This window comes from Eulemur rufifrons, chromosome 17 (assembly GCF_041146395.1).
Source record: "Eulemur rufifrons isolate Redbay chromosome 17, OSU_ERuf_1, whole genome shotgun sequence".
Classification (NCBI taxonomy): domain Eukaryota; kingdom Metazoa; phylum Chordata; class Mammalia; order Primates; family Lemuridae; genus Eulemur; species Eulemur rufifrons.
Window position 1 is genome coordinate 51,236,296 of NC_090999.1, and position 18,787 is coordinate 51,255,082.

The 18,787-nt window shown below is 33.3% G+C and overlaps 1 protein-coding gene across 2 annotated transcripts in view; it reads right to left on the bottom strand.

Annotated features, from left to right (window-relative positions):
- Nucleotides 1-18,787, bottom strand: part of AP3B1 (adaptor related protein complex 3 subunit beta 1) — a 225,457-nt gene that overhangs the window by 72,407 nt on the left and 134,263 nt on the right. The window contains exons 21-23 of one of the 2 annotated variants that reach the window (XM_069491986.1): nucleotides 13,507-13,579; nucleotides 5,407-5,513; nucleotides 3,034-3,391 (exon numbers count right to left, since the gene is read on the bottom strand). In XM_069491986.1, the coding sequence (XP_069348087.1) occupies nucleotides 3,329-3,391; nucleotides 5,407-5,513; nucleotides 13,507-13,579 (243 nt within the window). In that variant the 3' untranslated portion in view covers nucleotides 3,034-3,328. Of the gene's footprint in view, nucleotides 1-3,033; nucleotides 3,392-5,406; nucleotides 5,514-13,506; nucleotides 13,580-18,787 lie in introns of those variants that run through there. The other variant, XM_069491985.1, reaches the window with a different exon arrangement.

Genomic DNA, 18,787 nt, shown 5'->3' on the forward strand with positions numbered 1-18,787 from the left:
AAGGCACAAGAGATTGGAATTCTACCCCAACATTTCTAATACCAGAGGTGAACAATTTGTTCTTATTTTACATTTACTCTTCTGTGCAAAATTGCCCCCCCACCTCATTTTTTTTTTAATTCCTGAACACAGCCTAACATTTTAAGGATTGCTGTTTCTGTATTCTCAGGGCTTAGTTTAAACTCATGACCTAATAAAAATCTTGTTAAAAAATTCACCAAGTTAATCACCGTTTGTTCACTGAAATACTCTAGCAGGAATGAAAATGTTTCTTCGATGGAGTCAACTGTTGGTTAGTGGCTAATTAGTCTCACACAAGACTGAAACATGTTGTGTTTATATATCATCTTTATCACAGTGGGAAAAACGAAAGCCTTTCCTTATAATGATAATAATGTTTACCAGGCATTACTTTAAAAATCTCTATGTCCTGAATATATAATTTAAAGGGTTAGAATAAATAGTGAATTGTTTAATTAGAAAAATATTCACCGTGAAAAAGCTATTGTTCCCTGGGTTTCACCGAAAATATTTCATTAATTTAAAAAAAGATAAAATCTACTCATATACCAAATACACAAGGAAAACAAACTTTATTTACTGTAATAAGTAAAAATTACCTATGGACTAGGAAGTCATCATATAAGCTAAAAAGTGTTTCATCTATTTATTTTTACAAACTTATTCAAATCAACTCAGTGGAACTATTTTCAGCGCTTTGAAATTCTATCTCGGGTTAATTCAAGCTAAAAGGAAATGTGGAGATCTACCTTGCTATCATCTTACAGGTGAAAAAGCCAAAAGATTTGCTCAATATCACCCAACTAATTAGTAGTGGTGATCTAGAAAAACAGACATTAATATGTCAATAAAAAGGAATACTATTCATTCACATATGTGCTTTCTATTTCTGTTAAAAAAAAAAAGTATTGCATTTGGAAAACAGATAATTACACCTTGATTAGAGAAAATTTGGAAAATACTGAAAAATATACAGAAAAAAATCAAATGTAAATCACCTATAATCTCATCATTCAGAAAAGCTATTAACATTATGATGTAGTTTCTTCTACTCTTTTTATTTCTCTGTATTTAAAAACACAATAAAATTGTACAATTTTAGAAAATTAACATCATATACATAACATTTTGTATCCCTTTTTCACTTTACACTAGGCCACATTTTTTATCTTATTAAAGTATATAATAAAAATATTTTAATGATTGTACAAAATTCCTTAAATTGTTTTTGCTATACTTTATGTAACCATCATTATCCTATCACTGGACATTTAGGTTATTAATAACCATGCACATAAATCTTTGTATTTCTAATTATTTGCTTACAAGAAAAATCTAGATATGAGATTACTGGGTCAAAGAGTACATGTAATTTAATGGCTCTTTACATAGATGGCCCAGTTGATATCCAAAATGATATACTAATTTATACTTTCACCAGTGGAGTAGTATAGAATAATATATAGATAAACAGATAATTTATCCCTTAGAATGGGATTATAATCTTACTTTAATTGAAGAAAAATACTAAAACTAAAAAAAAGAATCTCCAAAACTTCAGATAAATGTTGAGTATACATAAACCATTAAGAGGTGTGAGTTTTATTAAAAACAAAAGCTTTGTTTCAATTTTGCATATTATAGTGATTTTCTACATTTAAAAAAAATGAGATTAACATCCCCTCATTTTTCTCTTTCTCCCCTCTAGTTTTGGTTCCTTACATTATTTTTATTTTATCATTTACCTCAATTCTATGACCATAATTTCTACAGTTACTAATCCTATTATTTTGAATCATTCTTTAATTGGTTTCAACAATGAACAGTGTCCCCACCCTTTTTTTCCTTTAAAGTAAGGCTCATAGTATGCTCATTTTGAGCATCTTTACATGCAGCCTTAATAGTAAAAAGATAACACAATTTTCTTGGGTCACGCTTTATTTCTTTTATAAAGTTGTAATATTAACTAACATACATGTGATAAAAATAATAACAGGAAAAACTTAGTGCTTAATATGTATCAGATATTGTTATAAACATGTTGTATATGTTAACTCATTTAATATTAACCACCACCCTAATGAGGTAGGTAGCATTATTGTCTTTATTTTACAGATGAAAAATCTGAGGCACTGAGAAATAAATTAACTTGCCCAAAGTCACTAATTCTGTGAGACAGAGCTCTGATTTGAACGCAGGTAGTCTGGCTCAAGAGCCTGTGCTTTGAACTGCTTTCATTGCTTGCAGCTGGAACATGACTGGAGGGAGGGACAGTAGAGAATGCTACTAGCTTTAAGGGGCAAAGGCCAGGGATGCTAAACGTATGGCAATGAATAGGGCAGATCCATACAATGCAGACTGTACCAGTCCCTCACAAAAGTTCTGTTTCAATTTTGCATATTATTGATTGACTTCCTAATAAGAAGAAATAAAATTAGCATTTAAATATTTTGTTGGACATCCATGAGGTGAAAACCTGTTTAAAATTACTTGATCCTTGAACTATTTCCATATAAGTATAAAGCATTTTTTTATTTGTAATGTTTTTATATGCTCAATTTTCCAGTAATGCAACTGCTTTGGTCCAGAAAACCTGTTCAATGTTTGGAAAATCATGTCACTGATGGCAATATCACAACCCATAGCATTTGAGTTGCCAAGCAACATCCCTACTTTAGTATGTATGTACAGCTCCCACATTCATGAGTTCTACATGAGTGCCAGCATTATTTAACTACTTCACTACATCTTCCAGTGTAGCCATAGTCAAGAATTTACAGAACAATGTAAATATTATTTTATTATAAATTACTTTTATTTCTGCTTTCTATTCAACTAGGACAACATGTTGACTTTAAAATTATGGATATGCTCTATTATCTATGAATTTCATTTCAGGATCCAAAACAGCTCCTAGATTTGTTGAGATCCTATAACACTGTATAAGAGTTGTAATTCTTGAGGGATTCTTTTTTTTTTTTTTTTTCCACTATTTTCCTCTGATGTCTTTAGTCCAGTTCTTTCCAAATTCATACACATCGTGAGAAAACTTAAAATTTGGTTGATTCATCTTGTTCTCAGTACTGTTTTGAGAGCTGGCTGGAGGTGATATTGAGAGCCATGCCATTCTGTACCAGAAAATTCAGTTTATTTCTATAGGTTCCACTTTTCAAAGTTATGCCTTTTTCTTTGTTCTACTCCTTTCCTCGTTTGGTGGTTGTTGCTGGTGAGTTTCTTGCTGCCCATTCTTTTTAGCACTATTTGATCATTTTGATAGCTTTTGGGGAGCGAGTGTTGTGGTCCTGCTTCACTCAGCTGCACCACCTGGTTGTCCTTTTGTGCCCAACTTTAGATGGAGTGCTTTTCTTTCCTTTAAAGAGACCATCCCAATAAATATTTTCCTTAGTATAGAAGAGTGAGTCTTTCAATTACTTTGTGATGAATGAAAATTTACTACAAGCTTTTCTAATATCAACTGCATTCTTCTCATAGCTAGTAAAGTGTAAGAGTCTGCTCAGGGTCCATTATTACATACTGTATCACTTTGCAAAATATTGAGTGATGACAATGTGCCAGTCACTGTTCTAAGAGCTTTATATCTGCGGTCTCCAACCCCTGGGCTGTCGACTGATACCGGTCCATGAGCTCCCCAACCCATCACCCCATCTGTGGAAAAATTGTCTTCCATGAAACTTAGGAACCAGGGCCACACAGCAGGAGGTGAATGGCAGGCGAGCAAGTGATGCTTCGAAGCTTCATCTGTATTTAACAGCCGCTCCCCATTGCTCGCATCACCGCCTGAGCTCTGCCTCCCTGCCCCCCAACCCTGTCCATGGAAAAATTGTCTTCCATGAAACTGGTCCTTAGTGCCAAAAATGTTGAGGACTTCTGCTTTATACATATTATTGCATTAATCTCACAACCCTGTGAGGGAGATATTCTCATAGGAAACTGAGGTGCAGAAGTGTTACACACCAATTTGCCCACAGCCACATAGCTAGTAAGTGGCAAAGCAGGGGTTTGCATCCTGGACACCTGATATCAGAGCCCAAGTTGTTATTCACTACCTTACTGCCTACCATGTTTTTAGGGGCTACCTGTTTCACAAGGAACTAAGTGCTTCATTATACAATTTTTGATTAATGCTTTCTCTTTAGAGCCTACCACAAATGCTCAATAAATACTTATTACTTGAATAAATGAAAGAATAACTGCTTATTTTCAATGCTTCCCCCTCAGTTCTTTTAATGTGCCTTTTCCCTTTAGTAACAAGAATGGCAAACTAAAATCCCAAATACCATTCTTATTCATTTCTGATTAGTTTAGAGATAATCTCATTCTGTGCTTGAAAGAGAACGTTGTAGCTTAACAGTTTTCACCTGTACTTTCTAAGCGAGCTGCCCAAAGCTGAAGAGAAATGTAAGTAGCTCTTTTCAGTATTTCATTGCATGGCCCTGATACCATACTTGCTTTGATGGAGGAATTTTTTTGTAATAACATACAAGAATTAGGCACTTCTCTTTTTGACTTTTGGCAAAAGAGCAGCTCTATGCTCCCTAGCAGCTCAAATCATCAATTATGTACCCTGCCAGCCCTGGGAACCAGATTTAGTAGAGCTCCCTGTGCCCATCAAAGCGTACTATTGTAATTCTTAGTTTGTCAGATTTCTGACAACAAATTAACAGGAGGTCACGCATATCAACAGATTATACATCCTAAGCAGCAAGCTTGATTCGGAGTGAAAGGTTAATGCATATAATATGCTAACACACAAAAAAAGTTATTGCATTTTCTGATACTAAGATAGGTGGATGGTTTTGGCATTATTTTGTGATAGGTAGGCCTCTTGCCTCAATTCTTGTCACACCCTATAAGTAACACTAAAGAATTTTTTTAAAAGACACCAACACAATAGATGTATGAAAACACAAAGAGAAATACAATCTTTGACTTTTAAATGAAGCAGTCATGAATTTTTAATAGCCTATGGTGAAAAAACAGTGTGGTAGGAATAAAATGATTATGAAAATAAAAGTCTATTAATGTAGAAAACAATTGTTCATGGCAGAATTCAGGTATATAAACTGCCTCAATTTGGCAAAGAACCCTTGTATGTTACAGATATATAACAGTACCAGAGAAAAATGTACACATGATAATTAAATGTGGATAACAAGCAAAAGTAAATTGAGAAGATAATGGTTTGCGTAGAATAAATTAAAAAACTATTTACAAAATTAAAAGGTCTTTTTACATGAATTGAATTTGTTGTTGGAGGAGAATCTGTTCAAGACTAAGAATCTGCTTCAATTATTTGCATTTTAATAAAAAAGATGCAATGGCATCATATGAAAACTGAATTAATGTATTTTAAAAATAACTTACACTGATGACTGATGAGGAAGTTGACAAGTTTAAACCCTCAAGATCGGCTATCAAGCTTGGAGAAAGAGCTGGTGTGGGAAGTGCAACTGGAGTGGATACTGGGTTAACTGTAAGAAAAGGCCCAAATTAGCAAATGTGCATGAAAATTTAATTCAAATTATTAAAAGCAACATTTTTACTTTGTTAGTAAATCTAATTAAATTACTTTGATTAATAAATGTATGACAATTCTATTTAACATCTTGATTTAGTCAAGTTATTATCAAGTCATGGCAGTTATTAGTCTTAGCTTTCAAAACATAATGGCAAATCCTATAACAAAATAAGGATATAAATATCTTTAGTAATAGTTTTTGAAAATTTTTATCACATAACATTATCACTAACATTTATTACCCAGTAATTTCACTAAAAAAAAAAAGGTGAAGAAACATTTTTCCAGACTAATATAAAGAATAACAATAGCTTTCAAGAGGTTCTCCAGTTGAGTTAGAAGTCTTGAAAGGATGTTTAAATCTTTTCTCTATTTTATTCTCCACTTTAATTAGGAGTCCAGGCTACCAATTCCCTTCTAATTATACTTTGTCAGCAAAAGCTATATGCTAGATAGAAAGGTATGACTGATTCTAAAACTGCCATGTACCTGAAAACTAATACCTGTTAAGTTTGAAAATCTTTTAAAAATGCAAATCCGATCATATTAATGCCCTGGTCAAGACTCTTCAAAGGCTCATAATTGCCTACAAGATAAAAGTCCAATTTCTTAATTAAGTTCACAAGGTCCTCTATGATCTAGCTCAGCTCTGACCAATAGTAATTCCTGTGATAATGGAAACGTTCTGTCTGTGCTGTCTAATATGGTGGCCACTAGCCACATATGCCTAATGTGCTCTTGAAATGTGGTTAGTATGAGTAAGAAATGCATTTTAATTTTAATTAATTTAAATACATGTGACTGGTGGCCACCATATTGGACAGCTCAGATCCACCTTATCTCTAATTTTCAGCCTCTTTTGCTCTAGCTTTATAGAAGAATAGTTCCCAAGATCTTTTTCCATGTCTTTGAGCCTTTTATATTCAAATCTGCCTAGAGGTACTTCTCTGTCTTGCTCATCTTGTAACCCCATTAAGATGTCCCTTAGAGTGGAAACACTCCCAGACTCACCTACAAACAGTCTTTGTAGGTGTCTTCTTTGTTCCACAGATATATACTTGGGCAAACTTCTATAACTGTACTTCTCATGTAATACAAATTTGTGTTTTTACATATTTTTATTTCTACTAGTCTGTGTGAACAAAATTTAACTTATTAAATTTTAATGCTTAGTAATTCCTTAACTGTTGTGGAAAAAGTTTTAACTTCTAAGACATCACTTCTCAAAGCATCTTTTTCTCATTTTAGTCTCATAATATCATGTGAATTAGGCAAAACAAATACTAATTCATAAAGTTAATAATAAGTATTTCTTGAACAAGACAGCAAGGGGGAGACAAAAAAGTTCAAGATGCGGTCCCTGTCTTCAAGCAACTTAAAATCTAAAAAAAAAAAAAAAGATATACATAATTGAAAAAGAAAAGTAACAATACAGTCTATAAATGATATTGCCAAAGAAGAAAACTTTCAAATGAAATCTTAAATAAAATCTCAGCATATATGGTAGGAAAAGCAGAGTGGAGACTGAGTGGAGGGGGGAATGGGGCCCTTGGTTTCTCCCTGCACTCACTCAGTGCAGCTGAAGCATTGCTACAAATCCCCAGGCTTCCCTAGATCTATGCTGAAAACCACTGTGCAGTTAGCAAGTGTCACAGAGTCAAGGGTAGGGGGTCACTGGGGATGGGTGTAAGAGGAGGCTTCATGAATAGGAGGAGTGAAGCCTGGTTTTTAAGTTCGAGTGGGATTTGATTAAGATGGAAGGAAGAGGCCAGTTAGGCACTGGATGAGAGAATGCTGTAAACAAAGGCTAAGATGTGGGAAATTGGAAAACTAAGTCAGTTAAGCTTATCCTACAGGACAAGGGGAACTAGTAAAAATCTACCAAACAGAGGAATGATATGATGAATATGGTACTACAGGATGTTTAATCCGATGAGCATAAGGGATATACTGAAGGAAAGAACAGCAGGCATAGCGGTAAGGAAGAGTTTACAACAGTTTAGGAATGAGATGAAAAAAACTGAAGTAAGGTATTGGCAATGAGAAGGCTTAGAAAAGGCCTTTATATTAAAGACACTAAAAGCTGAGGCACAGGGAAAGTAAGACTTGCCAAAGTTTATAAAACAAGTGAATGGTAGAACCACTATAGAATTATAAATTGGTTCTTCTAATTTGGATCACAATATGTTGCCATTAGATGCAACAGTAACTTTCCTGGTAGGTTCTAAATGCATGTTTGTTCATTTGTCCATCTATCCACCCATCCATCCCTCCACAATATTAGATGGCCATGTAAGGAATAAAAAAATTCACAAGAAACAGCCTCTGATTTTAACTATGGCTTGGCTAAATACCATTAAGAGATAAGAGAAGAAAATTAACACAAGGAGGACAAGTTCTCCTCTTAAAAAAAAAAAAAAAGATAGGCTTTTAATGTCATTTCAGAAGACAGAAGCTCTGGTATTAAGGAGATGATTATGCACCTGCTTGCAGGTCTGGCAAGATGAAAGCTGGCCCTGAAAGCTTATCCTACCATGAATTCTGAGGCCAGCTGACTGTGCAGAAGTATTGAATAAGTAATGTGTAAGAAACAAAATGACTCTGTATGGGTTGTTTTCTTAATATCATGGCATACAAATTAAAATTTGCACTTGTCAAATTGGCAAAGGCAATTTTTAAGTACAAAATCCAGCATTAGTGAGGGTATAAGGAATCTGGCGCTCTCATACTAATATTGTATAAATTGGTACAAAGCTTTCTAAAAAGTAATTTCAGACAAAAGAATTCTCCAAAGTCTTGGCCCTAGCAATTCTACTCCTAGAAATTTATCCTAAGGCAACAGTTATGGAGATAATGTAATAATATATTTATGATGATTTGGTTCACTGATTATGATAGCAAAAATGGAAACAAGTTAAATTTTCAACAGTAAATCTGCTAAATAGAATTTATTACAATATAAAGAATAACCATGCAGTTATTAAAATAAAGTTGTTAATATTCACAGTACGAAAAATAATGTATACAGTAAACAGAGAAAGAAGCAAATAATAAAATAGTAATCTAATTTGAAGGAGGTATGTGTATGAAGAGAATCTGAACTTTAATCCAGGGTGTTTAAATTACAATTTAATTTAATTTTCTCCTTTTCATTTTTGAAACTTTCTACAAAACACTTTTGTTTGCTAAAGTGTATTTAATACAGTAATTAATTATTCTTCTGATCAAATTTTTGCTTTAAAATTTAACAAGTAAAACTTAATATATAATGGTTTAATATGAAGTTATTTGGGTTTTTTGTTTTTGTTTTGGACAGTCTCACTCTATCACCCTGGCTAGAGTGCAGTGGCATCATTGTAGCTTACTGCAATCTCAAACTCCTGGGCTCAAGTCATCCTCCTGCCTCAGCCTCCTGAGTAGCTGGGACTATAAGCACATACCACCACGCCCATCTAATTTTTCTATTTTAGTAGAGATGGTGTCTCACTCTTGCTCAGGCTGGTCTCGAACTCCTGATCTCAAGCAATCCTCCCGCCTCAGCCTCCCAAAGTGCTAGGATTATAGGTGCCCAGCCAGTTATTTGTTAAGTGTAATTTGCTGCATCATCAGCATCATCACTAACTCATAAAATGCTTATCATGCATGTATCAGGCACAGTTTTAAATGCTTTTATATATATAAACTAATTGGATAAAATAACCCAAAAAAGTTTAGTATTATCACAATTTTATAGATAAAACAACAAAAGCACAGAGAGGTTAAGTAAATTGTCCAAGGTTACACAGCTAGTAAGTAATAGAACTGGGATTCAAACTCAGACAGCTTAGCTTTATTGTCCTCTTAGCCACTCCACTCTACTGCCTCAACCATAATTCATTCTACAGTGTGATATCACATATCATAAGGCTTATCTGAAGCAGTGATTATTGTTGGCTGATAGAAATTTTAAAAGGACTTCACTGTTAGTTGTACTAATAGAGTAATGACATAGGTTTACATTTTCTTTAAAAGAACACCAGAATATGAACACTGCTTTATATAATCATCCTATTGAGGGCACATGGTATGGGGCACTAAAAGATATTTTAATTTCCATAAATATAAAATATGCCTGAGAAACAGAAAGCATATTGCTACCTCCAAATCTAACAATACATTGTTAGGTCATATATTATCCTAGTGTAAATATTTTCTCATGTATTATTAACTGATCCCCATGAAATGGAATCACATAACTCCATAATCTAAAGGAAATGTAGAAGTTTTATAGTCATTTTAAAAAATTTTACAAATGAATAAAATGAGACACAAAGAAATTAACTCACTGAACTGATTAAAGGCATACCAAGACCAAAGTCTGTGCTCATGATAACATCTCCTCCACAGATGTAGTAAGGAAACAGCAAGTTACTCAGTTATAGAACTGTTTTGTAGTAGAGCCAGTCTACTGCTAGAGTTGCTAACTGTATTGCTTTCTTAGAGAGACACACATTATTTCTGGTAGTAGCAAGCTCTTTCCCTCCTCCATGCCTTCACCTGGCATAGCATATAGGTACCCTGCTACCTAACAGCATTCTGTTTGCATATCTCTTTTTCATTTCACCTGTAATGTGGCAATTTAATTGCTGAATTATCTGTTTTTCCCATTATACTTTGAGAGTTCCTTGGGTAGGGACAACATTGTATTTATTTAGAATATCTAGCATGTAGCAGGTTACATAGATCGTATCAAATATTCAATAAATATCTCCTGAATGAAGAAATGAATAAATTCAGCATTTGCAGTTTTCCTGGTATGCAGTACATACCTAGCAAACAACCTATGTGGATTATGATGTACCTCTTAAATAAAACATAAGGAATGGGTCTGCTCCTCCTTCAAGATTAATCTAATTCTCACAGCTGAGAACTCAAGCCACTGGAGAGTGTGCCTTTTTAGTGTTTGATCAACAAACTGCTTGCCATGGACAATGGACAATGGAGAACTACTGCAGGCCAATGAGAAGCACACAATGAAGTCAGTAGCACTCAGCTTGTCTTTACCTCTATGGTCAGGCCATGCTTCCTCCACAAGGCCTTTGTAGCTTTTTCAATTAGTTTTTGTCTTCCTGTTTCTTCATTCTACTTTGCATCTCTATTTCATCTCTTATATAAATAGTTACTTGTTCAGGTATCTGTGGCCCTGACTAGATTTTAGTTTCTGGAAGGGGATGACTAAATTCTATTAATCTATTATAGCACCTAGCAAGTACTTTGCACTTATAAGACAGTCCACAAACATTTGCTAAATTGACTTGTTAACAAGAATTTCAAGTGTCATTTCTGACAAATGCAGGACTACAGAAGATTTTCAAAGAAACAGCACTTGAGTAACAAAAACAAAGAGAAATACTATTAATATATCCTATGTTGAGTTAAAAAAAATATGTTGAGATAAATGTTCCCTTAAAATTTAAAAAACTTACATTTAAAAATCTTAATTTTTAAGACAAACTTTTGTCTTTACAAATAAAAACACACTTTTAAAAAGAACTGAATTATAGTAATTATATCACTTTACAGATTTCTCTTTATTACCTTAGTTTATAAAGATTCAGCCTCCCGAGTAGCTAGGACTACAGGTGTGCAACACCGTATCTGACTAATTTTTCAATTGTTTTGTAGAGACAGATCTTGCTATGTTGCTCGGGCTGGTCTTGAACTCCTGGCCTCAAGAAATCCTGCTGCCCTGGCCTCCCAAAGTGCTGGCGTTATAGGCAGGAGCCATTGCACCTAGCCTGCTTTACTGTTATTCTTTTATAATTTTAAACTTTATAAATTGTGAATGTTATCTACACACAAAAAATATTCAAGTGCCACAGAATGATATAAAATGAAAGTCTTGTTCCCTTTCTGTGTCCACTTTAGTCCTACATTTTAAAGGGGCCAGTGCTGCTGAGGTGGAAGGATCACTTGAGGCCAGGAGTTTGAGACCAGCCTGAGCAACATAGCGAGACCTTGTCTATAGAAAACACAGAACAATTAGCTGGGCATGGTGGCAAGGTGCCTGTAGTCCCAGCTACTTGGGAGGCTGAGGGAGGAAGAACGCTTGAGCCCAGGAGTTTGAGGTTGCAATGAGCTATGATGATGCTACTGCACTCTAGCTTGGGTAACAAAGCGAGACCCTATCTCAAAAAAAGGGGGGGAAGAGGGCTGGAACTAACCACTGTTAACTGTTTCCTCTGTAGCCTTCCAGAAACTTACATATGTATAATTGTGTTTGTGTTTGTGTACAAGATATATTTTTCTTTTATTCCTTTTATACACAAGTGGAATCATGTTCTACACGTATTTTTTTTACTTATAGTATTTTGAATATGTAATTACATAATCAGCACATATAGATTTGCCTCATTTTTGTTAATGGTTGCATTACCCTGTTGGTAGACATTATATTTGTTTTTAGGATTTTTCTATAATAAATGATGCTGTGATGAAATTGTTATATGTACCTTTACATATTTTATTAATTCAACAAATACTGGTGTCCACCAACTGCCAGGTGCTATTCTAAGCACCAGGAATAGCAGTGAGCAAGACAGACAGGGATCCTATTCTCATGGAATTTACATCTTAGTTGGGAGAAATAGATAATAATCAAGTAATGAAAATATTTAAGATCATTTCAGATAGTGAAAATGCCGTTAAGATAATGAAGAGTGATTAGTAAAGATATGTGCTATGATCTGAACATTTGTGTCCCTCCAAAATTCATGTTGAAATCTAATCTCTATTGTGGTGGTAGTAAGAGATGGGGCCTTTAGGAGATAATTAGGTCATTAGGGCTCCACCCTCATAAATGGGATTAGTGCCCTTATTAAAAAGGCTTGAGGGAGGCTGTTTCCTCCATCTGTCACAAGATGAGAAAAGAACTGCTAGGTCAAAGGCTATGTGCCATTTAAATTTTGATAGATATTGCTAAATGACTCCAAAAAGCTGTACCTGTCTCTATTTCTATCAAAAGCATATGTGTCTGTTTCTTCAAAGCTTAGCAATACTGGATAATATCAAATCTCAAAATCTTTGCCAATATGTAAAACATGATTCAAATTTGGCTCCAATTTTATTTTTAGTTTCTTTATATTAAATATTTCTCTGTATTATACATTTTAATTTCCCTATATTAAGAATTTGCCATGGCTATTGGAGACATAGAATGGATCTATGACAGAATGAGGCAACCTAAAAACATAACTCACCCCCAGCATGGAAAAACTCTATCAGAAAATGTGAGTAGTTTAATATTCATAAAATTTTACTTTATTACTCTTCTCCTGGTGCAACAAAGTTAGTTCTACTCTCTCTCTTTCACAATGTGGGAAGATTTAAGGGGAGGGGGTGAATATATATCTTTGCACACTTGGGTGAGTTAATTTGTAGGATTCTGAATTATTAGATTTGCTGGGACAAAGATTTTTTGCAGATAAAATATCGATAGGTACAGCCAAACTGGCCTCAAAAGACTTTGTAATCCATTTCCATGTTCACCAAATTGTGGCAAGTGGAAGATGGTGATGTCCATTACATTTTCTCCTTATGTTCCTAATTCCCTATCTCCTTCAGTTAGATGTATCAGTCCTCATAATCAACATTTCACAATGTAGAAGCTATAAGAAATGGGTAATTATTTAACAAAACAAGTATAAATTACTAAAGTAAAAGATTTTAAACTGAATTTGGTACACTTTTATTTGACCATCTATATTCATTCATGTGATACAAAATAATATGCTGAAGAGATGAAAGATACTTATACCAGTGATTTCCAAAATTTCCTTGCCTTATTCACCTACAAGTCTTTCACAATAGATGTTGATATATTTTGGGATGTGTAAATGAAAGGTACTATAAAAATAAAAACCACTCCTACTAAACACAAAAGAAAAATTTTAAATTATAACACTTACAATCATCCAGGTCTAGAAGTGAAACATCTTTGGTGAAAGGGTTTCTATCTTGCTTTGTTTTTTTTTCTTTCTCCTAGAAAATAACAAATATTTCATTTATTACATGTTCTGTTTTTCAAATCAATGGAGTAGTCCGTAACATGCCAAAGCAAACATTTTTTTCCGTGTAGTCTTACCAACAAACAAATTAAGCTTCTCTATAGTTATATGAAATGTTTTTCTGAACAAAATTTGTATCAATTAGCATATGGCATTTCTTCCCCACTATGCAATCTGTTAATTATTTTAAAATATTTTGTGTTTAAAGATTATAAAGAATCTTTAGAAGAAAACTGAAAGGTAAGTAACCATTATTTTATAATCTGACAACTTTCTGGTAACATAAAAATGTAAAGTGGCTCTTGGTAGAACGTACACATTCTTGAAAATAATTTTAAACAAATTTACTTTTAAGAAAAAGAAACGCTCAAATGACATATGCGGAGCCCTGAGATTATTGATGGGCTTGTAATAGGTTAGGCTTTCCTGATGTAGTTTGTAATAGGCACCGTACTAGGTAGTTTATATTTCAATCCTGGGTTGCGTCAGACCTCTGCCAAAAGTATTCATTAAAATCTATAAACAATATTCCCAGGCTCTTGCTCTTTAGGGTTGAAATAGGTTCACTTATTTTTGTAGAAAGAATAAATATTTCAAACCATATCTGCACATAATTAGGGTTTCCCCGCACTACAGATTTGCTTATTCAGTCTACCATATTTATAAACTGTGTATAAACATGAACTAGAATACAGTGTTCCTAAGCCTGAGGTGTTCATAGTTTGGTTAGAGATTCAGAAAAGATTTGTATATCTTTAAAAAAGAAAAAAATATAAATTAACTGAAGTACTGAGTAGCATTACAAACAACTAAAGACCAACAATAAATACGGTGTTAAATAGATGTATTTGGGTCAAAGTTTCTTATCCTTATAACCTGTATTTTTTTTTACATTAAATCTTCTCATATTAAAAGCCAAAACTTAAGTTTTTACAAAAATGTTTCTGTTCATTCATTCATTCATTCAATGAGTATGTACAGAATTTTAAGTATCAGAATCTGTGCTATGCAATGGAAATAACAGCTAAGACAGACACAGTCCTGCCTTCAAATAACTTACAATCTGAGACAGGAATTTATATCTTATTCTTCATGTGAACTATTATAAATATTTTTGAAGTATTCCTCTAGCCACAGAAAGGTATGACTGAAGCAAAAGGTATATTACCATCGTTTAAAGTCTACACAGTGTTAGAGCTCTTAAAACAGTACACATACATTAACAAGAGCATTGCATAAAATTATGCATTAGGTAACATTTTTTTGAATGATTCAAATTCTGCTTTGCTTTTCCCTTATGCCAATACTCAGAAAATTATTTTCAAGGATCACATAATAATATACATTAACACACTAAAAAAAATCAGCATGTATTTTCCTCTTCAAAATAATTATTTTTGCCACTGAAAACTCCAAATCATCCATGTAAGTTCTAATTTTCATTCCTTATTTAAAAACAAAACAAATAGTATTTGTCCTTCTCTCCACGCTTCAAATGAATAATAATGTCTAGGACTGGAGAAAAGTAAAAGAAGAAATGTTAGTTTTGAGGCTGAAATTTAAAAGTTGTAAGTAAATGAAAACAGGTTCAGAATGAAAATGCCACCTCAACTAGGATATCATTCCTGTGAAGAAAGAACATATAACGAAAAGAGCTTATCATCATGTGACTTATCAAAATGCTATGCTGAGCACAATGGGTGTAGCTTCCCATAAGCTACAATGGTGCATGACTGTCTTTATGGAACTGTAACCTCCCCACCTGAAAAATTAGAAACCTATCAAATCAAGATAAAGTTAAAGCTGAAGGCAAGTCTATACCTTATTTTCTACTTCACAGCCAAGCGTGTGTAACAATATCTATTAAATACACATCAGGTCACATACAACACAGAACAGAGCTGCATGTGAAATTGGCATAATCTCTTATTAGAAGCCTAGAACAGAGAGAAAAAAGGCTTTCAAAAGGACAGAATTTCATTGACTTTCTGAGAACAGCAAATAACCAGTGACTGAAATACAACATTAGCAATAGATAATGGTCATTTCTATTGAATTGAAAAAGCCTTGCATTCCAAATCAAGGCTATAAAATGCTTCGTGATGTGTTTGGTATTCCTCTCTTATATTATATTTCATTTTGCATTTTAAAAAATCCATAGTAAATTCAAAACATTTTCATACTTAAAGGATCTACTATAAAAATAAAAATCTGAATTCTAAACAAAGAAGTTAAGAGCTCTATTCCATCAAACATTTCTCCATTTGCAATTCATCTTGGTAATAGAGACAGAACCTGGGTAAATGCATATAGGACTTGAGGCAGGAGATTTTTCTTGCTCAATGCATAATTCATGTGCTCCGCCTGCAAAGTGTGTAAAATGAGAATTTCACACCGCAGCATGAGCCATGGAGCTGCAGAGAAAAGGCAGATGAAATCATATTTTACTGTGTGAATTTTATTTCTTACCCTCCCAATATTTATACAAAACCATCATTGACAAACCAAACACACTGACAGATCACCCACTGTTTCCATTGTGTTAGTACTTGAGAAGAGATCAGGCAGAAAGATAGACAATTTGTTTTTGTATATTTTTTTTAAATAGAGGATTAGGTTTTTAACAGCTGAGTGACTGTATTAGACTTTTATAAGGACAACAGTAACTGATCTTAAAATCTCACCACAAAAAATACCTAGTTATCAATTCATCATCCTCAAATCTCCATTTTGTTTCTATGGTATTCAATTATACACCGCAACACATCAACATTTTCAAAATGAAATACAAAGTCACAGGGTTAAGAAACTGATTTCTATTTAATGTATTTCATTTCAAATAATAAATAAAAGATCCTGGAAATACTTACCAAGCCCCAAATAATACAATGTAACAATATATCTGAAAAGATTTTTTTATGTATTATGCATGTTCACTTTCATGCTGATTAAAAAAAAAAGGCAAGTAGAAAAAAAGATCTGACATGACAAGCATCAAATATGTGTCCTAAGAGGAAATCATTATAAAGAGGTTTGAAATTTAAAACTATAAAACAGGATAAGCAGTATGTAAAGTTTGGCAACCCTTACTGTGCTTTGAAATCAACAATTGAAGGCTAATTTCTAGCCTCATAGGGCAAGATATTTGCATGAAATATTTTCAATTAGAATTACCAACCAAGGACAATTTAATGACTCTCTTCCCTTCAAGTCAACTGACAAATCTGATTTAAAAAATGGGAGGCTTACACTTAAACTTGTGCTTTAAAACAAAAGTACATTGCTAGTAAATTGAGACTTCTTTATAAGTTAAAAAGAAGTCTAAACCACTAAAACAAATCTTTCCCTATTAGATTATAACTAATTGAGTAAGAAAGCTTGCTGAATGGCATTCACTTCATTTTAAAGGTCTCAATTGAAATTAAATGATATTTCTGTTTTAAAGAACTTAAAATGTAAAAATGTAAATTAGGAGTGACATAAATTGAGAGAGCAAGGCTTTGAATTCTTAAAATAAAAACCGATATTCACAAAAGTTATACAATTGCATCAAACATAAATACTTGTAAAAACATAATTAAAACCTGTTTCCTATTTCTGAAACAGAACATAAAAACAATTGGAAAATAGTTCCTTTTCCCCTTATCCATGATCTATTTCATCCCACATGCCAAAATTACTTTATCCCCAAGAATCTTTCAAATAAAAGATCTTTATCCCCAAGATCTTTTATTATGGTAAATTTTAATACTTACTGACATTCAACAAACACAAGTCACAATAACAGTGATGACCCTTACAGCACTTAAGAGATTTAATCAATTTCTTTGCACCTCTCAAAAAGGGATTAACAAAGTTCTGAGATACATATAATCTGAGTTAAAGACAACTGGCAAGAGCATCTCAAACACTGCTAGGTATATATAGATGGTACTAATTTTTTCACAGCCGGTACACATATTCTTAATTTTAATTCAAATATGGAAATGCTGTTAATATTAACTGCTATTAAGTGCAAGTACATTAAATATATTTATTTCACATTGGCTACTATACTTTATATGCAGTTTGTATAATTAAAATGTTAATAGATACAAGGAATTATATAAAAGTTGTGATAATTTATAATCATGATTTAAAATTTTTATCATTTTAATCCTAAATTAAATCTTCAGCAGTTGGTACACAGACATTGTAGATATAACTAGAATACTGCATTCACAGATAAGGTATGAATAGTAGACTAATGAGATGATAGCTGAAATAACTGTAGTATGTAGAAGCACTCTAATATACTGGCTAGTTTTAAGAACAGTGAAGCCTAGGTTCAACGAAGGAAAAAACCCCTGGAAACCTTAAAAACATTTTAAATAAAATTATCACCATCTGCAACATAATTTTAACCACAAGCAGAATATAACTTAATTATATTGGTAAAAAATAGGATAAAGTGATACAAATGTGAATCTCTTCCTGACACAATGTGGTTTACATTACTGATTTTTCTTTCTACTCTTCTATATAAAAAAATTTTCCCTTTACTCTCTATAAAGTATGTGAAAGCACTTAAAATACGGAGTTACTGAAAGTAATTTTGTTGTAGATATTATTTAGGGAAAAAGAATTACTTCTTTAAAATGACTATACTCAAAATATTTAGTTTAACATATTTCAGAAAATAACACCTACACATAAAAATATGCAAATAACTGTAACTTTGGTTATTACTGACAATATCGGACCCCAAATGAGGACATCTCCCAATGAATAACACAAACAAACACACTTGACACCTGAATGTGTGACTATAGTTTTGTGCCTCTGGACATGCTGGGGCATGGTGCTGAATGGCAAACACTTCAGGAACATAAACAATCAAGCAGTGGTTCTCACTCTTTTTGACAGTCCCTACACTACTCACAAGAGTAATACCATAGCATCAGTAACACTTTTCAGTCTTTGCAGGCATTCTCAACCAGGAGAAGTGGAGGGATCATACTGTGATATGAGGCCAAGAAAGAAGAAAGGCATAGAAATAGGAAAGCATATAGCATGTTGCAAATACTCCAGTGGGATTAGAACACAGGGTGGGTTAAGACTAGGAAGGCAAGTTTGGGCATGCTCGTCTGAGTTTACTGAACTCTAACATTAATCTGCCCGCTGCATAGAAGGATTGGACTGG